General features: G+C 42.7%; 1 protein-coding gene across 2 annotated transcripts in view; it reads right to left on the bottom strand.

The window, feature by feature from the left end:
* Positions 1-20,420, bottom strand: part of LOC135556466 (metalloprotease TIKI2-like) — a 111,447-nt gene extending 91,027 nt beyond the window's left edge. The window contains exons 1-2 of one of the 2 annotated variants that reach the window (XM_064989696.1): positions 19,899-20,420; positions 16,277-16,846 (exon numbers count right to left, since the gene is read on the bottom strand). In XM_064989696.1, coding sequence (XP_064845768.1) covers positions 16,277-16,846; positions 19,899-20,006 — 678 coding nt within the window. In that variant the 5' untranslated portion in view covers positions 20,007-20,420. The remainder of the gene's footprint in view (positions 1-16,276; positions 16,847-19,898) is intronic. The other variant, XM_064989695.1, reaches the window with a different exon arrangement.
* Positions 20,421-23,613: the final 3,193 nt, after the last annotated feature.

Below are 23,613 nucleotides of genomic sequence, written 5' to 3'. Positions count from 1 at the left end.
GCACTTCTTGCAGTCTCCTCCTGTCTGTGCACCTCCTCGACCACCAGCTTCCTGCGTTCAGATGTTGTTGCCTTATGGAACGTTGGTTTGCTTGCTGCCAGGCCAAAGCCTCCTCTTCCATGCTGGATATTCCCCACAATGTCTTGGTGTGATGGCTGATGTTGCTTGCTGCACAGCCTTGAATGATGTCCAGTTTGTAGGGGAGGTGCAGCCTTGTACTCCTCCGTTAGACTTGTAAGAGGTAGTTCAAGGACCCCTTTGCCATAGAATGTGTTTATCGCCCAGAGATTAGCAGTTGGGATTTTAACAAAGTGAAACACTTTCATAGTCGTAGCGTTTTTTTGTGGTGTTAAGTCTTCCCATTGAAGGCCTGAGTTGCTGTTGTTTTGGGATCGGGTTTCTAAACGCTACCTCCATGCTGAACTGTGTTCTTCTAAAAAAACCTGGCCTTATATTTCAAATGCAGCCAAACACACAGGAACGGCACAGACATGTACTGAACATGTACTGAATATGACTACGTGCCTGCAATGGTGTGTGTACACATTCCCACAGGGTACACCTTATAATATAAGTGTGTTCTAGTTACACCCTTGCCAATCCATTACAGAAACAGGAAGGGGAGTGAAACATGACCTTCCTCAAATCACTGTGAGGGATCTCCTACCTACTGATAACAATGATGTTGACAATGGTTAGCAGTGCAGCTATCCCATCCAGCCCTGACCTCACCACTCCATTACTGGGTCAACCCAGAGCCAAGATGGACCCAGGGATCAGTGTGTTCTCATAAAACACTCAATGAAGAGATCTGAACATAGTGCTGCTTTTAAACAGGGATACATGGGCTTTGGGCTAACTGCTCTGCTGTCACTTCTCCCCACAGACCTCAGTGAGTTAGTACCAGTGCCTGTGTGTTTGAGACCTTGTTAATGTCAGTGTAGCATGTCTCCTGCCCTCCCCGCCTCCCATCCTGCTAGCCTGGGGAGAGACAGGGGAATAGGGGGGACGGGCGTTGATCCATGTGGTTGCGCGGGGGTACAGCGGGAATCAGAGGATTTATGTGCACCCCAGTAAATGTTTACAAGAGAAGCTCAGTTTCAAGAGCTCCAACTGGCGGTTTGCACATCAGTCTGGGGGTTGGGGAGGACGGACGACCCGAGTCATGAACACTCTGACTATGTCAGTGGCAGTAGAGGAATAGTCTAGGCTGAGACCTCAATCAGTACTGATTGAACAAAAAAAAGGGCCAGTCTAAGAGCATCCCTGCTAAATACCCCTCAAACAGTTATGGACCCCTATCTTCTGGATAGGAAAAGACTCAGAGCTGAGGCAGTTTGAGTTCCTCTTTAATAATGCACGACTTGTACAGAGGTGCAGAGTCAGGCCTGAAAGGCTTTCAGAGTGTTGAGGGGGAAGGAGTTGATAGGGGATGTGAGGTGGGGGTGAGCGGAGCTGAAGTGCCTCTGGGTGTGTATACCTGGGGACAGGGCACAGAGGGAAGAGACGCATGGAACATATTAAAGCAGGGTTCAGTGAGAGGCCTCCACTTACGCTCCTGTAAGCCCTGAAAAGCCTCCCTATGACACACACACACGTGCACACACACACGTGCACACACACACACACACTTCATTTCTCAAGGCTAATGATCTGTGACCATGATCTGTGACCATGAGTCTCAGATAGACATACAAATGTAAGCATTTGTGCACAGACAACAACACACCAACACCCAGTCATAGAGAGCAATGTGAGGTGGTTATAACGTACAGTGCCTTCAGAAAGTATTCATACCCCTTGATTTATTTCACATTTTGTTGTTACAGCCTGAATTCAAAATGGATTAAATCATATTTATATTGTTTTTCTCACCTATCTACACACAATACCCTATAACGACACATTTTTGCTAATGTATTGAAAATGAAATACAGAAATATCAGTCAAAAGTACCAGTCAAAAGTTTGGACACACCTACACATTCAAGGGTTTTTCTTTATTTTTACTATTTTCTACATTGTAGAATAATAGTGAAGACATCAAAACTATGAAATCATGTAGCGACCAAAAAAGTGTTTAAACAAATTAAAATAGATTTTAGATTTTAGATTCTTTAAAGTAGCCGCCCTTTGCCTTGATGACAGCTTTGCACACTTTTGGCATTCTCTCAACCAGTTTCATGATGTAGTCACGTGGAATGCTTTTCCAACAGTTTTGAAGGAGTTTCCACATATGCTGAGAACTTCTAATATGGACGAAACTGATTTTTTTCTCTCACCCATCTATACCCAACACCCCATAATGACAGAGAGAAAACATGTTTGAATTTTGTTTGCAAATGTATTGAAAATGAAATACAGAAATTATCTAATTTATATACAGTGCCTTGCGAAAGTATTCGGCCCCCTTGAACTTTGCGACCTTTTGCCACATTTCAGGCTTCAAACATAAAGATATAAAACTGTATTTTTTTGTGAAGAATCAACAACAAGTGGGACACAATAATGAAGTGGAACAACATTTATTGGATATTTCAAACTTTTTTAACAAATCAAAAACTGAAAAATTGGGCGTGCAAAATTGATCTCAAACACTGAGTGGAAGCATTCATATATAAAATATCCCTCCCTATAGGGAGGAGGTGCCAGGACAACAACCTCTCCCTCAACGTGATCAAGACAAAGGAGATGATTGTGAACTACAGGAAAAGGAGGACCCCATTCTCATTGACAGGGCTGCAGTAGAGCAGGTTGAGAGCTTCAAGTTCAAGTTCCTTGGTGTCCATATCACCAACGAACTATCATGGTCCAAACACACCAAGACAGTCATGAAGAGGGCACAACAACACCTTTTCCCCCTCAGGAGACTGAACAGATTTGGCATGGATCCTCAGATCCTCAAAAAGTTCTACAGCTGCACCATCGAGAGAATCCTGACTGGTTGTATCACCGCCGCGTATGGCAAATGCTCACCCTCCGACCGCAAGGCAGTACAGAGGGTAGTGTGTATGGCCCAGTACGTCACTGGGGCCAAGCTTACTGTCATCCAGGACCTCTATACAAAGCCGTGTCAGAGGAAGACACCAGTCACCCTAGCCACAGACTGTTCTCTCTGCTACCGCACGGCAAGTGGTACCGGTGCGCCAAGTCTAGGTCCAAAAGGCTTCCTAATAGCTTCTACCCCAAGCCATAAGACTCCTGAACAGCCACCCAGACTATTTGCATTGTCCCCCCCCCCCCCATTTTTATGCTTCTGCTATTCTCTGTTTATTATCTATGCATAGTCACTTTACCTCAACCTACATGTACATATTACCTCAATTACCTTGACTAACCGGTACCCCCTCTATATAGCCTCACTACTGTTATTTAATTGTTGGATTTTCTTATTACATTTTTTTATTTCTTTATTTTTTGCTTCAGTTTATTTTAGTAAATACTCTCTTAACACTTATTTTTCTTAAAATTACATTGTTGGTTAAGGGCTTGTAAGTAAGCATTTTATTGTAAGGTCTACACCTGTAGACCTTACAGTGAAAGATCGACAGGTGTAGACCGGCACATGTGAAAAATACGATTTGATTTGATATAGTTAATTTCTTTGCCACATTGTTTGCAGTTTTACTTTAGTGTCTTATTGCAAATGGGAGGCGTGTCTTATTGCAAACGGGAGGTGTGTCTTATTGCAAACGGGAGGCGTGTCGTATTGCAAATGGGAGGCGTGTCTTATTGCAAATGGGAGGCGTGTCTTATTGCAAACGGGAGGCATGTTTTGGAGTATTTTATTCTGTCCAGGCTTCCTTCTTTTCACGGTCATTTAGGTTATCATTGTGGAGCAACTCCAATGTTGTTGATCCATCCTCACTTTTCTCCTATCACAGCCATTAAACTCTGTAACTATTTTAAAGTCCCCATGGTGAAATCCCTGACCGGTTTACGTCCTCTCCGGCAACTGAACTAGGAAGGAAGCCTGCATCTTTGTAGTGACTGGGTGTATTGATACACCATTCAAAGTGTAATTAATAACTTAACCATGCTCAAAGGGATATTCAATGTCTGCTTTTTTTATACCCATCTACCAATAGGTGCTGTTCTTTGCGAGGCATTGGAAAACCTCCCTGGTCTTTGTGGTTGAATCTGTTTCAACTTCAATGCTCGACGGAGGGACCTTGTAGATAATTGTATGTGTGGGGTACAGAGATGAGGTATACAAAAATCATGTTAAACACTATTATTGTGCACATGTTTACTCCTGAACCTAATTAGGCTTGCCATTACAAAGGGGTTAAATACTTATTGATTCAAGACATTTCAGCTTTTCATTTTTAATTAATTTGTAAAAATGTCCTAAAGTATAAATCCACTTTGACATTATGGGATATTGTGTGTAGGCCAGTGACACAAAATCACAATTTAATCCAAGTCTGTAACAACAAAATGTGGAAAAAGTCAAGGGGTGTGAATACTTTGTGAAGGCACTATATGAGACTGTATGTCTATTCTAAAGTTAGCTTCATGATAGAGCTGTATCCCTGTCGTCTGGAGAAACACCATGTGCCCTCTCTGAATACCTGGCCTGAGGAGAGGACCTCGATCAGTAATGAATTCACCACATTGTCACTGAGCAAAGTGCTGCTGAGGTAGCCACTATAATGAGACAGAGTGGGCTAGATAGAGTGCTATCCCATACCGTTGGGTTCCCAGTGCCAAAATCATCATTTTTTTGTATCCCACATTCCTGTTTTAAACAGAGCACTGGTTCCTACCTTTACTCTAATGGCCTGATGTCACGCTATGGGTCATCCTCCTACGCCTGCTCTTTCTCTCAGAGCTGACACTCTCTCCTCTTTCTCTCTCTTTCGTGGATCTCGTCTCCTCCAGCCAGCCCAGGTCTGTGATGTATTAAAGGGTGTCATCACACTAACCACTCCTCTCTCTGTCTCCCCTCTCTCTCCCACTCTCTCTCTTCTCTCTCTCGCTCTCTCTCTCGCTCTCTCTCCCTCTCTCTCTCTCTCTCTCTCTCTCTCCTCTCTCATTCCCTCTCTCTCACACACACCACAGTGACCAATGCAGTTGAAACACACTCACATACAGATGTAGGATCTTAATTTGATCACCCTGTTGCAGGATAACTTTCCTGCAATGCGGGACATTTAAAACTTGTAGTGTATTTGAGGTTTACATAGACTTCGGAAGTTTGTCATTTAAATTCATTATTAACCAACATAATAATTCACATTTCCTGTTGGTGTTCTCACTGTACCTCTGGTCAGGGTGGGTTGGTTGGTCTGTAGAGGCGAAGCCACAGCAGGGCCAGGCTAAGCAGAGGCCCTGCCAGATTGAACACTAGCCCACCCAATCATGCTGGCTTAAAATATATAAATGAAATAAATTAATTTGATTTGTTGTCTGTGTTGTCTCCGGACTAATCAGAAATGTGTAAAAATGCACTAGTAGGGTCCTGGGATCTAATTGGTTGTACCCCCCACCCCCCCACCCCCACACACACACATGTACCTACTAGCAAACTGTGCGCAAATTGTTTTAACCCTCTGCAGTTCTTTGCTTATGCAAACTAACGCTAGCTAGTCACAAGTTATGGCAAAACAAAGTTCACTCATGCGCTTTTTCAAATAGCCACTGATGGAGGATGAAGACACAACACCTGCTCCACTACCTCCATCGGCCGAGCCCAATCCTTCAGTCAGCCCTTTAGTAGGCTAGCTTGTGATGCCATGAGGAGGTTTGTATGGCTACTGCATCGACTTCCACAGCACAGCTAGCTCACCATCCCCCGGCCCGCCTCATTTTCAATTTTATTGGCTGGAATACAGTTCGACTAGGGATGCTGTTTTCTGTCAAATGTGTAGACATTTACCCAATGCCACTATGGAAGGCCAATACATGCTTCAAGCACCAGGCTAGCAAACCTCACTCTTTTGTACTGGATACATTTGAAGGCTACAGTTCAAGCCATCGCTATCAAAGCCTGGGTAATGTTTTAAATCAATCTATTCATTTGTAGAGAAGAATTGTGATCATGTCAAAGTGGTTCTGGATATTGTTATGTTATGCGCAAAACAGGACATACAGTTGAAAGTCGGAAGTTTACATATCAGTCGGAAGTTTACATATACTTAGGTTGGAGTCATTAAAACTTGTTTTTCAACCACCTCACACATTTCTTGTTAACAAACTATAGTTTGGCAAGTTGGTTAGGACATCTACTTTGTGCATGACACAAGTGACACAGCTTGTAAAATTCCAGAAAATGATGTCATGGCTTTAGAAGCATCTGATAGGCAAATTGACATCATTTGAGTCAATTGGAGGTGTACCTGTGGATGTATTTCAAGGCCTACCTCCAATCTCAGTGCCTCTTTGCTTGACATCAAGGGGAAATCAAAAGAAATCAGCCAAGACCTCAGAAAACAAACTGTAGACCTCCACAAGTCTGGTTCATACTTGGGAGCAATTTCCAAAATGCCTGAAGGTACCACGTTCATCTGTACAAACAATAGTACGCAAGTATAAGCACCATGGGACCTCGTAGCCGTCATACCGCTCAGGAAGGAGACGAATTCTGTCTCCTAGAGATGAATGTACATTGGTGCGAAAAGTGCAACTCAATCCCAGAACAACAGCAAAGGACCTTGTGAAGATGCTGGAGGAAACAGGTACAAAAGTATCTATATCCACAGTAAAATGAGTCCTATATCGACATAACCTGAAAGGCCGCTCAGCAAGGAAGAAGCCACTGCCTAAAAACCACCATAAAAAAGCCAGACTATGGTTTGCAGCTGCACATGGGGACAAAGTTGGTACTTTTTGGAGAAATGTCCTCTGGTCTGATGAAACAAAAATAGAACTGTTTGGCCATATTGACGATTGTTATGTTTGGAGGAAAAAGGGGGAGGCCTGCAAGCCGAAGAACACCATCCCAACCATGAAGCATGGGGGTGGCAGCATCATGTTGTGGGGTTACTTTGCTGCAGGAGGGACTGGTGCACTTCACAAAATAGATGGCATCACGAGTAAGGAAAATTATGTGGATATATTGAAGAAACATTTCAAGACATCAGTCAGAAAGTTAAAGCTTGGTCGCAAATGGGTCTTCCAAATGGACAATGACCCCAAGCTGGATTCCAAAATTTTGGCAAAATGGCTTAAGGACAACAAAGTCTAGGTATTGGAGTGACGATAGATTAATGAGTCCAGACATTCAACACGAGCTGTTTGGGACGGCAGCCTCCCTACTATTGCGCAAGATCAAAGCAGAGCTCTGGGAATCGCCAAGCACCTATCACTATAATATCTCTTTTGAGGATGCAGAATTAACAATGTTAAGAGGTCAGGAATTCCCATCCCTTATTGACGTTTTGGACAGCTGCAGTCCTGACATTTTCCCTAACATCAATAGACTACTACGTGCCATCATCACCCTCCTATAACTGCATGTACTGTTAAGAGACTATTCTCCCCTACAGGCCATATCAAAACATCCAGCAGATCTTGAATGCTGACTGCACATATCAACAATCTAGCCCTGTTGTCCTTTGAAAGGGGACTCAGTGACTCTGGACTATAATTAAATAATTTTCAACACCAAGCTGTACCTTGTGCTGTAAAACATGAAACACACAAGAAAGGTAAGTCTGAGTACTGTTTATTTATTATTTAGCATAATGTTTTCATGCCTTCCTTGGTAGGCCAGGCCTATTTTGTGTTTAAAAAAATGTATTCATACCCTGCATGATATGAGGCTATGTATGATGTGTTCATGTTTTCACGCCTACTTTGGTAGGCCAGGTTTATGTTTGCTGATTCAAGTGAGCTAGTGTATTCCACCCGCCGTGGTGTTATGGTTCATGATTTCATTTTTCATGCCTGAATGTCTGTAGAGTAGCATTTTATTATTCAAAGTGAGCTATTCACTTCATATGTAGTACAGTTCAAGATAGCTCTAAAGTGTTTGTATTGTAACATGTGTGTCTGTTTTTATGTGGCAAAAAGTGTGCACTTTTGGGCTTAATGAAAACACTTTCGCGGCTTTCTATTCCTGCTTGCTTTTTTGTGCAATAAGCTGTTTGCGGATATTCCAATCCAGTGCCGAGCTGGTGTCTGGCGGATGCGCTGACCATGGTCCTGGAATCCACCTGTGGTGCCTGTACTGTAGATTGCTCCTTTGAGTGGGAGTGGCAGATCTGATCTGATAATATGTTGATTATTTCATGAGTTTGGACTGAACACTTCATCCATTATCTGTATTTTGTGACAGTATCATTTTCCCATTTTATCACTGCACTTGTCTGCTGCTGTATAATCTCTCTCTCTCTCTCTCTCTCTCATGTTGTTGATAGACATGTTTTGCATTTCATTATGTTTGTTTACTGTCGGACGTGGACTCAGACAGTCGGCCTGTTTTGTCAGCAGTGTTGTAAGCGGTTGTGTAGTTGCGCATTTGCGCTGCCTACTTCAAATCAAATCAAATCAAATTTTATTTGTCACATACACATGGTTAGCAGATGTTAATGCGAGTGTAGCGAAATACTTGTGCTTCTAGTTCCGACAATGCAATAATAACCAACAAGTAATCTAACTAACAATTCCAAAACTACTGTCTTATACACACAAGTGTAAGGGGATAAAGGATATGTACATAAAGATATATGAATGAGTGATGGTACAGAGCAGCATAGGCAAGATACAGTAGATGGTATCGAGTACAGTATATACATATGAGATGAGTATGTAAACAAAGTGGCATAGTTAAAGTGGCTAGTGATACATGTATTACATAAAGATGCAGTAGATGATATAGAGTACAGTATATACGTATACATATGAGATGAATAATGTAGGGTATGTAAACATTATATTAGGTAGCATTGTTTAAAGTGGCTAGTGATATATTTTACATAATTTCCCATCAATTCCCATTATTAAAGTGTCTGGAGTTGAGTCAGTGTGTTTGGAGCAGCCACTCAATGTTAGTGGTGGCTGTTTAACAGCCTGATGGCCTTGAGAGAGAAGCTGTTTTTCAGTCTCTCGGTCCCAGCTTTGATGCAACAGGCAGTGGCTCGAGGTGGTTGTTGTCCTTGATGATCTTTATGGCCTTCCTGTAACATCTGGTGGTGTAGGTGTCCTGGAGGGCAGGTAGTTTGCCCCCGGTGATGCGTTGTGCAGACCTCACTACCCTCTGGAGAGCCTTACGGTTGTGGGCGGAGCAGTTGCCGTACCAGGCGGTGATACAGCCCGCCAGGATGCTCTCGATTGTGCATCTGTAGAAGTTTGTGAGTGCTTTTGGTGACAAGCCAAATTTCTTCAGCCTTGAACGCTGAGCTATAGTCAATGAATAGCGTTCTCACGTAGGTTTTCCTTTTGTCCAGGTGGGAATTTGTAGATCTGTTGGGGAGGTATGCAAATTGTAGTGGGTCTAGGGTTTCTGGGATAATGATGTTAATGGCCCTGAATACAAAATGTACCACTCTTCACTCTTCATATTTTACAGCATGGTGATGGTTACATCATGTTATGGGTATGCTTGTCATCGACAAGGAAGGGAGTGTTTTAGGATGAAAAGAAACGGAATAGAGCTATGCACAGGAAAAATCCTAGAAGAAAACTTGGTTCAGTCTGCTTTCCAACAGACAAATTCATATTTCAGCAGGACAATAACCTCAAACACAAGGCCAAGGCCACTGGAGTTCAGTGGAGGCTGCTGACGGGAGGACGGCTCATAATATTGACTGGAAAGCAGCGAATGCAATGGCATCAAACACCTGGAAACCATGAAAGAAACCATGTGTTTATGTATTTGATACCATTCCACATATTCTGCTCCAGCCAATACCATTAGCCCGTCCTCCCCACTTAAGGTACCACCAACTTCCTGTGCAGGAGTTCCTTACCAAGTTAACTGTCGTGTCTTTGGCATCATTAAACTGAAGATGAATCTTTATAAAAAATTATCTGTAATTATTATTACGTGATTAACCTACTTAATCACGTACTGTAACTGTAATTAACTAGGAAGTCGGGGCACCAAGGAAAATATTCCGATTACAAAGTTAGAACTTTCCTAATATAACTTTCAGATATTTTAATCTGATCACTTAGTCTTCCGATTAATTAATTATTCTTTACCTCACGTTTGTCTCATTCCAAACGTCGCAAATTGTTGGTTATCTGCACGAACCCAGTCTTCACTATGAGTCATCAATACATCAATTGTCTTAAATAATTTATTTACTAACAATGTACTCACAGAAAGGCATAAACAAACAGTAGATATGGTTACAAGGAAATGATAGGGGAATGTGCACTAGTGAGCTAAACCGGCATCGCGGCTTGGTGGACAAAAGGGAAGTGGGGGTCGACTGAGATAAGACACCAAAGTTGATAATTATAACAATTGAAATGCTAAACCTTTGCACATGAACGCTCACTCATTTGGGAATAATTGCAATCAATATATATATTTACGCTCAGTGTGTAGTCCTGATCTTGAAAAGTTTGTTTCTGTTGTTTCTGTTTGAGCTGTTCTTGCCATCATATGGACTTGGTCTTTTACCAAATAGGGCTAACTTCTGTATACCACACCTACCTTGTCACAACACAACTGATTGGCTCAAACGCATTAAGAAGGAAAGACATTTCACAAATGAACTTTTAACAAGGCACACATGTTAAATGAAATGCATTCCAGGTGACTACCTCATGAAGCTGGTTGAGAGAATGCCAAGAGTGTGCAAAGCTGTCATCAAGGCAAAGGGTGGCTACTTTGAAGAATCTAAAATCTAAAATATATTTTGATTTGTTTACCACTTTTTTTGGTTACTACATGATTCCATATGTGTTATTTCATAGTTTTGATGTCTTCATTATTATTCTTCAATGTAGAAAATACTGAAAATAAAGAAATACCCTGAGTAGGTGTGTCTGGTACTGGTACTTTTGACTGATGTAACACAACAAAATGTGGAACAAGGGGTATGAATACTGAAGGCACTGTAGGCTTCCACAGACTTGAAAATGGACCCAGATGACCCAAAAATATATATCCAGTAGCTACAGTCATCACTAGCTACCCACGCCTCACTCCACATCTACGTTTGGCCTTTCTCTCCGCCTCACTGGGTTCTACCCTCAGCCTCTGTTCTGGACAGTGTATAATAGTCTAAGTGGTTCTGGATAGCAGAGGGCAATTTAGTCATTAAGCAGCCAATTAAGTCATTAGAGCAGTGGTTGGTTGGTTAGCCGTCTGCCCGCCCTCCCCTCCCCTCTGCCCGCCCTCCCCTCCCCTCTGCCCGTCCTCCCCTCCCCTCTGCCCGCCTGCCAACAGATATCCTGTCTGATACCTGTTGCCAATTTTCCACATATTTGTACTAGGAGTCGTACAAGGCTTGACGTCGTTCTCTAACTTCACTCGAAATGAGGATGGATGTTGTACGTCTACCAGTGTTTCATTTGGAGTGTTTTTTTGAACATTATAACAACATTGTTGCAATGTAGTAGCAGCGTCTTAGTACCAACCATAGAAGCAATAGTGTAGGAGAGGCCCTGTGTTTGCACTACAGTATATTTTCCTAGTCTCTTCTATTCTGTGTGTGCAGATACAGGTGTGTACAGTTCAGCAGTGGGACAAGGAGAGCCCCAGGACATGGAGAGAAAAAGAGCGAGGGAGACAAAGGGAGGGAGCATGGTGCCAGAAGAAGCCAGGAGGTTAGGGAGCAGAGCAGAGCAGAGAGCAGAGGAGATGACTGTTTTTTCCATCACTCGTCATCAGGCCCTGCGGCCAGAGGAGCGCTCCAGACCCATCCTTACTCATCAGCCATGGAATGTAAATATTTGAATATAGACTGGTAAGATACCTAATTCCTCCCTTTAAATATGCATTATTTATATGACAGAGTCCAATGAACACAATGAGAAATGTTCTGTCATGATTTGACATGACACCCGGGTGATGTGTTTTGAACACAGCTCGTCTTCGTCGGCGATCTCCCTGACCCTGTCGAGACAAGGGAGATCTTCATTTCCCTGGTCACACAGAGTACCATCTCAGAGTATAATCTTCACCCCATACCATTAAACCAGAGAAACAAATCTCTGATTGAAATAGACGTCTCTGTCACAGTGCACCACCGGGCACCGCCTTGCCACCATCACTCCTGCTGAGGAGAAACTAGATTTGGCCCTGCTAAGGTGACAATACAACTGCGGAGACTTGGGAGTGTGTTTGTGTGTGTGTGTGTGTGTGTGTGTGTGTGTGTGTGTGTGTGTGTGTGTGTGTGTGTGTGTGTGTGTGCGTGCGTGCGTGCGTGCGTGCGTGCGTGAGTGTGCGTGCGTGCGTGCGTGAGTGTGCGTGCGTGCGTGCGTGTGTGGGTGGGTGGGTGGGTGCACTTCTGCGTGTTCATGAATGTGTGTGTGGGTGAAGCCAACTATATGGCCCTCCCTCTTCAGATCACAGTGAAAATAGCCCAGTAACCCAGCCTGTTCTGTTCTGGGGCCCCTGAGAGTTCAGCTTCTCACCCACAGACTGCAGTCTCCTCACGGATTCTACTCATGGCCCACTGCTCCGCCAACACCCATCTCTAACCCTCGCTCAGGGTTAGAGGTGGGTCACAGCTGTGATGTCATCTCCCCCGGACAAGGGCCTGTGCCTCGGCTGCAATGTGACCCAGAGTAAATAAATACAGCTATTTATACACCAGGCCAGACGCTGAAAGGCAGAGAGAGTAGCAGGTAGCAGAAGGTCTGGTCTAGATGTAGATATAGAAGTTCGCACTGAGCCGAGGGAGTGGGAGGGAGACGGTTGTGTGTTTGTTGTTGACACTCTCACTAAGGTCGGTGACCAGCTTGCACCCCTCTAGACGGCCTGGCTTTCCACAGGTTCTCCCTTGGTACAGATAGCATGCCTTTGGAGAGAGTTTGGTGCTGGCTGGCCCACCCAGCTGTAGGCCTGCATCGCCCTCCATAGCTCTGGAGATTAAACATGCTCTCCCTCTGCCTTTGTTTCCACAGCCTCACTGCTGCCTCAGTGCTGCTGCACACAGAAACCAAAGTGTTATCAGGTCTGTGAGAGCTCCAAAGCTCTGTCTGTAGGGCCCAGCGCCAACCTCTCAGGGCCCAGCAGCCCAGCTTCCACACTGGCCTGGCCCCTGTACCACCACCTCCATCACTGAGCTGCCACAGGATGCACTACTCAACGAGGGGAGTGGACTTCTATCAGTTCCACGTCTCATCCGGACAGATTACTTTCTGTGAGGTCGGGGGACCCAGAGCGATGGCTGAGCCAGTGACGCCACTCTGTCCCCATGCTGAGAAGCCGAAGGGCAGGGAGGGGAGAGGAGGCTGACTAGGGCTAGCCCATGCCCCAGGTCAAGCTACACAGTTCTAGGTCACTGACTGTGCAGGGGCCAGGTGCCTATGAAAAGCTTATGGCAGATGATGAATCACCAGCCTTTATGTTTCGGAGACCCTCTTGGCGATGCGGGAGCAGCAAGTTACAGGATATTGTAAGCAGCTACTTTTATTGGGAAAAAATAATAATGTGGGCCGGCAGGGTTTGGAACTGTTCCCAAGTCAGATCTCCCACCAGAGAAGTGGAGCTCATGTTTCAGATTAGGGTTCGCACTGACATGATGCACATCACTCTTTCCCTCCTCTCCCTCCCTCGTTTTCACTCACTCTCTCTTGTACTTTTCTTCTCTCTCTCTCTCTCTCTCTCTCTCTCTCTCTCTCTCACTCTCTCTCACTTTTTTCAGTCTATCTGACCTCATCTTTGTTCCAATCAACCATACAGAGAGATTCAATCAACCATAGTGTTCAAATTATATCTCAAATTATAATAATTGACTATAATTGTTTCCATGTCACTTTCATTTAAGGCTTTGAACTTATTTCATACCATTTGGAAAGGGGGGGGGGCGTTCGAGCTGAAAAGTCCAAAAGTCCATTCTACTACACAATTTAACTTAAGTTATTCATTATCCAGATTTTATGAAAATAACCTCCAACAACACAAATGGTATCCAACAATACACCTGCCTCATAAAATGGTCTGTTCCCAGGAACAACAGAAAGGCAGGCAGTCCTCCAACACTTTGTATTGTTGATTTAAGTCAAGTCAAAATTGGCTATATCGTAAAAATGTATTAAAACAAAAATGGGCTTTTTGGTCTTAATTTAAGGTCAGGATTAGGCATAAGTTTAGCACTGTGGTTAAGGTTAGGGTTAAGGTTAGGTTTCAAATCAGATTTTAAGAAGAGAAATTGTAGAAATAGGCAAGGTTTACAACTTTGTGGCGGTGGTAACTAGTGACGACCAAATAACAGGAATGACACTTAGAGTTGTACTGGTATAGTATTAGCTCCAAGTATGGTCATTAGAAACTACCCCTTAAATTATCACTGTATTCTGTATACTACTACATTGAGAAGCAGTGCATGCCTTGACTTTGCAAAATTGCTCTGATGTAGGGCAGTTGTGTTCCAGGTTCCCACGAATGTGCAAGGCAACTGTGTGTGCGTTTTTGGTTTTACTATCCTTGTGGGGACCAGAAGTGAGGACATTTCATCGGTACCCACAAGGAAAAAGGCTTAGGCTTAGGGCTTAGTTTTAGGGTTAGGTTTAGAATTAGGGTTAGACGTTAGGTTTAGGGTTAGGAATTAGGGTTAAGAGTTAGGTTTAGGGTTAGGGTTAGGAGTTAGGGTAAGGTTTAGGTTTAGGAGTTAGGTTTAGGGTTAGGGGTTAGGAGTTAGAGTTAGGGTTAGGGTTCGGGGTTACTGATACAGTTAGGTTGGAGGGTTAGGTTAACTGTTAGGGTTAGGGGTTAGGGTTAGGGGTTAGGTTAACTGTTAGGGTTAGGGGTTAGGGTTAGGGGTTAGGTTAACTGTTAGGGTTAGGGGTTAGGGTTAGGTTAACTGTTAGGGTTAGAGGTTAGGTTAACTGTTAGGGTTAGGGGTTAGGGTTAGGTTAACTGTTAGGGTTAGAGGTTAGGTTAACTGTTAGGGTTAGGGTTTATGGGTTAGGGTTAGGGTTAGGGGTTAGGTTAACTATTAGGGTTAGGGTTAATGGTTAGGAGTTTGGGTTAGGGGTTAGGTTAACTGTTCGGGTTAAGGGTTAGGTTAACCATAAGGGTTAGGGGTTAGGGAAAGTAGGATGTGTGCGTGTGCGTGTGTGTTTGCTCTTTGACAGCGTAGTTAGGAGGTGCTGATGAAAGAGGAGAAGCTGTGTGGGGCCAGTGCCTCTCAAATTAGCGCAGGAGCCTTGTAGCCTGTCACATGGAGGCCCAGGCACTCCGAGATTCTGTTACACTGTATGTGTGTGTGTGTGTGTGTGTGTGTGTGTGTGTGTGTGTGTGTGTGTGTGTGTGTGTGTGTGTGTGTGTGTGTGTGTGTGTGTGTGTGTGTGTGTGTGTGTGTGTGTGTGTGTGTGTGTGTGTGTGTGTGTGTGTGTGTGTGTGTGTGTGTGTGTGCGTGTGTGCGTGTGTGTGTGTGGTGTGCGTGTGTGTGCTCATGAATGTGTGATTGTGTATGTGTGTGTATGCATCCATGAATGTGTGTGTGTGTGTGCATATGTCGCATCTCTGAGGACCAGAGAGCACACGGGTGAGCATAAATTACAGGGGAACATCCTCCCAGTCCTAGCTCATCAAAGACATACCTGGACCTCCCAGAGTTTGGAAAAATACACTCGAGTTGACCTCTGCCTAACCCTTCCTGGGCCATCATTTATTTAGACCTCCATGTTGCCTGTCCTCTACAGCCCTTCCAAGGAGATATAAAACAAGGATACTCCCTATGTTTATGTCATCAAGTAATTAGGCTATTCTGTCCATCTTTCAGTGTTAAGTTACAGAGCAAGATACTAGCAGTGGTAGTATCATGAGGACACAGACAGGCATTCAACCCAGGAAAAAGAGAGCTACCCCTCCCACACTCCCACCTTCACTAACTTATCACTTACATCTGTCATCCTGACACCTTGTCAGCTGATTCAGCTCTCATGTATGTTTGTTTTGTAAGGCTCAGGAACATTCATAACTTTAAAACCATCTACAAAGCTTTGAAGCATACCATCTCTAATACTATTTTTCTCCTCCCATTGTCATCTACATTCTCCACCATCTCCTCCCAAGACGTCTCCGTCCCCTAAATCCACAAACCTCCAGCCCCCAGCCCCCAACAAAATGAATCCAGCAATCATATATCCCCCATTCCAATGATCATGTCCAACCCCCACCCCCTCCATGTAGTCCCATCTCTTACCTGGGAGAAGTTGAGTCCGTTGAGGGGGTGACACTGCTCCTCCACCCGCTCCACCGCTCCTGTCCTCTTCCCCATGCGGTCGGCCTCCTGGGCCAGGAACAGGTCCAATACGGGGGTTCCCCGCGACCTCACGTCTGACTCCGTCAGAGAGTTGACCATCAGCATCACCCACACAGGCCTCTTCCTCTCCCAATTCCCTGCGATGGCATTGAAGAGGTAGTCAGCGTACAGCCCCCGGCCCCGCTGGTCCGCCGTCATCCAGTAGGGCATCATGTGCTTAACGTAGTCCAGGTGGCGTTTGAGGCGGCGATATAGGTCCCGGGGCAGCAGGGTCTGCAGGTTCTCCCCGTGGGGCAGCAGCTGGCAGCTGGTCAGCTTGGAGATAGTCAGGGGGTCGGTCAGGTCCAGCTCGAAGAATACGTTGGCGCTGGTCTGGAAGGCCCGTTTGGAGACGTCTGGGATAAAGTCCCAAACACGGGTGTAGGGAACATGGATGGTCCCGAAAAGATAGGATGGAGGGTAGGGAGCTGGGTGCTTCACTGTCCAGAGGAATGAGTTCATGTCACTTTGCTATGGGGGTGGAGGGGTGTTGATGGGGAGGAGGACGAGAAGAGGGAGAGATTATGACTATCAGCATTAGGAATACAGTAACATAACCTTCTGAGTTAAGGCTATCTGCAATAGTACATTTGAAACTACATTATTGATTAAGAGATTCAAAACAGCCTTTTTAGTACATCTGGCTGAGATACAGGTCAATGCAATAGAATCTGATGAACTGTAATCTCCAGATAAAGACAGGGGCACAATGAAACCATGTTAACTAGCTTCCACTGTGCTGTACTATGCTGCTCTCTGTCTGTCTGCTGTTCTGAGGCAGCGAGTTTATAGTGAAGCTTTCTCCTTGTAAACAGACCCCAGTGTATTGCCGGGGTGCATAGCTGTGCTGCCAATGCCTCTGTGGAACTGGAAAGCTTTTCAACGCTTGTTACAGCAGTATAAACATAATGAACCATATGAAACTGCTGCAATCCACCTATCTGGTATATTCTTTACTTGAGGAATTTTTTGTTGTTGTTGCAACATTCATTGGAACAGATAGCCTACACAAACATCAAAATGCACACACATAGGCCTTTGATTAGAATTTGGTCAGACGTGGCTAATGTATCTGGTTTACTAAACACTATACAATTCTGATCAAATGGAAAAAGGACTGTGCATGTGTCTATTACTTGCAGTTCATTAACATTCCAGAGATTTCATAGGGGTCCATTATGCCCTGTTTCCAAAAACACTCATAGACCATAACTCTGCAAAACATCACGCAAATCATTGAGATGCTGTTATGATGGGAATGAGGACAAATGTAAACAAGCAACATAACTATGAAATGATCAAAGTGGCTATCAAAGTAGTTATTAGATAGATGTATGCATTGCACAACAAACTCTAACTATGGACAAACTATTATTTTGTGAAATACTTGATTCTGTTCAAATTGATCTATTTTCATTGGAGTTAACAGTATAGTACACTGACATTGGACCGAAGAGAAACCCACTTTAGTGTTATTAAACCAAATGGAAAGCCTGGTCAAAATGGGAGAGGAATAAATTAAATAGAAGCATTTTGTAGGCTTAGAAGTGCATATAATGTTATTAACTTCACATGCTCCTAATGTATTTCAATTAACATTTCCCCAGTTGAAATAGCAATTGTAATGTCATGCTGCCAGTGTACATTTGTCGTATTAGAAAATATGTTCTAAAGGATTTCAAAACCCTGCCAAAAGGCATTAAATCTTTGGAAATATTATTACTATTGCAAGGGTTTGTTATTTTCATAAATTACATGAGAATTATTTTCTCACACAATCTTTGTATTGAGCATTGTCTTTTACTGAAATGTTTACACATCATCTCAGACGTGTAAATAAAACATTTATTTGGAAATTAATTCCACATTGGACATTCACATAGCCTAAGTACACAAAATAAATCCACAGATGATGACCGCTCTCTAACCATCATACTTTGATTCTATTTTGACAACTGTGTAGCCTACATATATTTTGTTAATCATTAACTTGTCTAAGAACGTTCGTCAAGTTCACGGAGTCTACTGTCCGATCGAACGAGGACAGTTGAAGTACATTCAGACGTTGATGAGAAAAGGCCCTCTCCTTTCCTCGCGCGGTGTTTTCTACGAGTTCTCGCGCTGGAGCACTGACGTGAGCACCTCCATTTTATTGGCTAATTAATTACTTTTGACACAAAACAGAGCGCTTTGTACTGGCGTATTAGAAATCACACTTAAGGGGGGCCACTTCTACAGTTAATATCTGACAATAATGCCATTATCACAGATGATAAAACAAATTAACAACACTACAAATAAAATTATTATGTGGACTATGTTGTTGCAATACTGTCAAGTCATCCCTGATAAATATTTTCAATAATGTATTATAACATTTGTATTTTATTAATAGAAAACATCATGCCAGGTTAAAATTATATGTTATTAACGTTCGTGCTGGAGTCATGTAATTTCAGTTCAGACTTATTGCGTTAATATCTGGGAAATTCTAATTAAGTTCCCTCTGATTAATCTCTTGTGCTGATGATAAATTCACACTGCGATAAAGACAGACGAGAGCGAGTGCAACACGGTCCCGACCAGATAAGAGAACACTGAAATGAATTCCCTTTGGCTATTGAGCCCATTCCATAATATTGCAAATATGGCCGATAGCTGTTTTAATAGGTCGTGTTTAATTGAAACTTGATCAGTTTTGAAAAGTCACTGAAACTTTTACAAATAAATGTTAAATCAACAGTGGGTCAACGGTGGGTCAACGGTGGGTGTCCCAACGTTATTTTGCCACATAAACAGGCATAGGGTTGGCGGACGATATTTCGCTTGGCAACTGCTTCCATATTTTCAAGCCCATGTTTCTGTGAGGAAACACCGGAATATGTCAAGTGCCATTGGAAGCAACTTTGCTGATCGGAAAATCTTTCAATTCTAGGAATCTTTGAAATAATGGATTATCCTAATAAAATATGATGACATAAAAATAACCTCATAATAATCATATTAATAACCTACCACTACTAATAATACATGCGCTATAATAGAAAATAATAGGGTAGCCTAATAAAGTAGCTATGAACATAATTATTGTTCTTGTTACACGTGTAAGTAGTTATTATATCATGTTAATATTTCCATGACAATAAAACGCAGTTGCTATTGTCATTGTTAATTTGGTTGTTACTCAAACCCAATAACAACACAATATCTCACTTTTTTTGTTGTTGCTGTAGGCCTACCGTTGCACATAGAAACAACTAATTCGGGAACGCTGTCTAAGCAAAGTGCATTTATTTTACTCAGAAATAGGACATTCTTTTATTTTTATGTTGTTTTATCATTTGCTATAGCCTTTCGGGGCAGTTATATGCAAGGCTAGACACATAGGCCGACATTTGCGATTAACTTTAACTATTTCGCTAGAAGGCTATCCATTCAAGGACATCTTTATGTTTGACATTGCCTTAAGACATTACTGAAACAGGTAAAGACCATGTAGCCGTAACGATCGGGCACAACTCACCGACTTCGGTGGGTCACATTGCCTTGGTCTCTCGCGGATGTCCAGGGGTGCAACAGCGTGCAAGAGAGCGGTAAGTAGGAACCATCGATGTCCTGGCGCGCAGACCATCTCGAGATGAGAGGAGAGTGGTGTCGACAGGCTGTCTTAGATACGTCAATCGTCTCTTTCTCGCTCTTTACTGTCCTTTGCCTCCTAATACGTAACAAAATCGACCCACAGGAGACGGGGTTCGGTTCACATGTGCGGTTCGGAAGGAGGGAATGGACCATTCCGACTATCCGCCATTCCCGAACCCCAGGCAGCTAGTAACCGGCTATGCGTTCCGCTTTCACTGTCTCTTCCCACTCGGTGCTGTCCTGTCGCAGGCACTAACCTATTCAGCAGTTGCAGGGGAAAGTTTTCACAGTGCGCTCTAGAAGTGTGTGTGTGTATGTGTGGTTGAGAGGAGGTGGAAGGCTTTGAATATTTCCCCCACTGCTTATTTTAAGAGGGCAGCGCAGGTTCTGGGGGGATAGGGAGAGCACAGGTTTGCGTGTGAGTGAGAGATGATATGGGAGATTGAGTTGTATAAAACTGTCATCTGTATTTCCAGTGCGTAAAACCCGGCACGAATAAAAAAAATGCTATGCCCAACCACTGGAGGGCAGGTGGCAGGCACAATGTTGCCAGTCTGGTGCCTTTCATGCGAGGAATAATTAAAAAGTCTAAATTAGTTATATTAACATGTTGTAATCTGTTTCCTTTTCATTTGGTTCACATTTATCACTGTCATCGATTGTTTGACACTTTTTGTGCAAAAGTTGAATATGGGTCCTTAGACCCAGTGTCTTAATCATGATTGATTAATGCCTATAAATAAACATCTCAGTAAAGACAACTGTGAAGAGTGTTTTATTTATTTATCCTATAATAGCCCTCTTAAGATATAGTCATCTTGTATAATTCTGAATGGTTCGATGAATGACCATGTTGAGAGCCCGAGCTGTCCCTCTCTTCAGGCCACAGTGTCAAACCTCTGCCATGACCCGTGTTATTCTCCAAGTGGCAGACATTGTGACAGAATCAGGTAGTGGGCTATTTATCATGAGAGCCCCTCAAACAAGTGCCCCCGGGCCTACCCTCTGGGCTGATGGCAGACAGGCCCTGGACAAGCCATTCTTTGTCCTCTGTCTTGTTTTAACTCGCTCCCCTGTCTCCTCTCCATTCTCCACTTGTCTCTGGACGCCTGGTTTGTGTTTGACTTTGACTGTCCTCATAGTTCTACAACTGGAGCCTACACATGTAACAAATTCTCTGTTTGTTCTGGGGTTGTTGGTTAAATGTCTTTCATCTCCTTCTATGTTCACATTGTGGAGTCGTGATTGTTTCATCTAAGAACTGGTCCCACATCAGTATACTATGGGTTTGATTTATGGTTCTGTTTATCCGACAGTATTGGTATGAAAACATTTTCAAAGTACCTAATTTAGTGAATCATTGCCTGTACATTGTATATATACAGTGGGCTCCAAATGTATTGGGACAGTGACAATTTTTGTTTAGTTTTGTGCTCTGTACTCCAGCACTTTGAATTTGAAATGATACAATGACTACGAGGTTATTAAAGTGCAAACTGACAGCTTTAATTTGAGGGTATTTTCATCTATATCAGGTGAACCATCTAGAAATTGCAGCACCTTTGTACATAGTCCCTAGTACCAAAAGTATTGGGACAAATTCAGATGTGTATGAAAGTAGTCAAAGTGGAATTTTTGGTCCCATGTTCCTAGCATGCAATGATTACACAGTGGTGTAAAGTACTAAGTAAAAATACTTTAAAGTACTACTTATGTAATTTTTGGGGGTATCTGTACTTTACTATTTATATTTTTGACGACTTTTACTTTTACTTCATTACTTTCCGAATGAAACTAATACACTTTTTACTCCATACATTTTCCCTGACACCCAAAAGTTCTCGTTACATTTTGAATGCTTAGCAGGATAAGAAAATGGTCCAATTCATGCACTTACTGTATCAAGAGAACATTCTTGGTCATCCCTACTGCCTCTGACCTGGCAGACTCACTAAACACACATGCTTCATTTGTAATTGATGTTTAAGTGTTGGAGTGTGCCCCTGTCTATCCATACATTTTTTTAATGGTGCCTTCTGGTTTGCTTAATGTAAGGAATAAAAAATTAGGATCATTACGTATATTTGAGCAATTACAATTACTTTTGATACTTAAGTATATTTAAAACCAAATACTATTAGACTTTTACTCAAGTAGTATTTTACTGTATTTTTAGTTGAGTCATTTTCTATTGAGGTATCTTTACTTTTAACTCAAGTATGACAATTGGGTACTTATTAAGCCACTGTGATTAGATCAGGTTTGTGACTCTTTTACACCCTAAAATTATTTTTTGTCAAAAAAATATATACGTTTGTGACTCTACAAACTTGATGGATGCATTTGCTGCTTGTTTTGGATGGGTTTCAGGTTGTTCTGTGCCCAATAGAAATGAATGGTAAATGATGTATTGTGTCATTTTGGAGTCACCTTTACTGTAAATAGGAGTAGAATTTGTTTCTAAACACTTCTACATTCATGTGGGTTCTACCATGACTACAGACTAGTCCTGAATGAATCGTGAATAATGATGAGTAAGAAAGTTACAGCCATAAATATCATACCCCCCCCCCAAAAAAAAAAAACACACAAGACATGCTGTCCTCTCACCATTTCAATAACAGGAGGAGTTAACAATTTTTTGGGGGGTATGATATTTATGCCTGTAACTTTCTCACTCATCATTATTCAAGATTTATTCAGGATTTACTGTAATCATCTTGGCATCCACATTAATGTGGAAGTGTTTGAAACATATTATATTCCTATTTACAAGAAAAGTTACTCCAAAATGACACAGTATATTATTAAACAGTCATTTCTATTGGGCACAAAATAATCTGAAACACAACCAAAACAAAAAGCAAATGCCTCCACCAAATGTGTAAAGTCAAAATGGGTACCAAATACTAAACTTTAGTACACATACTGTACATTATACATGAATTTGTCCCAATATTTTGTTGTAATGCAGACCCAGTTACCTGCTTTAACCACACTTGTGAAAGGCTTCTCTTTGAATGAGGCTGGTTGACATCCTTGGCTGGTTAGAGAAGGGGTATGAGCGGCTGCATGCAGGAGATTCCTGGACAGGGACCAGGTGGACTTACAGCATATATAGACCAGATACAGGCAGCATAAGAAAATACTTAAAAGTTAATGTTCTGTTTGAAAACCACAGAAAGTGCTCACTGCTGAAAATAGATATCTGGGGACATGTTAGTAAGACACAGGCACAGAGAGAGGGAGGGAGGGAAGGAAGGTGAAGGAGAGAGCACAGGGTGGCAGCGGTCATAGAGACAGAAAGTAAGTGAGACTGAACTCTTGTTCTGTGCATGTGCATATTGTTTCCATTCCATTCACAAGATATCTTTGTAGTTTGGAAACTATACAATAAATCCATGATTGGACCTGTCATTGGTGAAATGTGCTTTCAATGTCAATTTTCTGACATTGATCACTTACTGCAGCATAATATATTTCTATAACAAAAGGCCATGGCCACAGAAGGCCATGGCCACAAAGCTGAGGTATTAGCTCTCAGTCTCTCACTATGCCCGCACCTCTCTTTTGAATTGGTGAGTCATGAGAGAGTTACA

This window comes from Oncorhynchus masou, chromosome 15, assembly GCF_036934945.1.
Source record: "Oncorhynchus masou masou isolate Uvic2021 chromosome 15, UVic_Omas_1.1, whole genome shotgun sequence".
Classification (NCBI taxonomy): Eukaryota; Metazoa; Chordata; class Actinopteri; order Salmoniformes; family Salmonidae; genus Oncorhynchus; species Oncorhynchus masou.
This window is presented reverse-complemented; position numbering and strand designations above follow the sequence as displayed.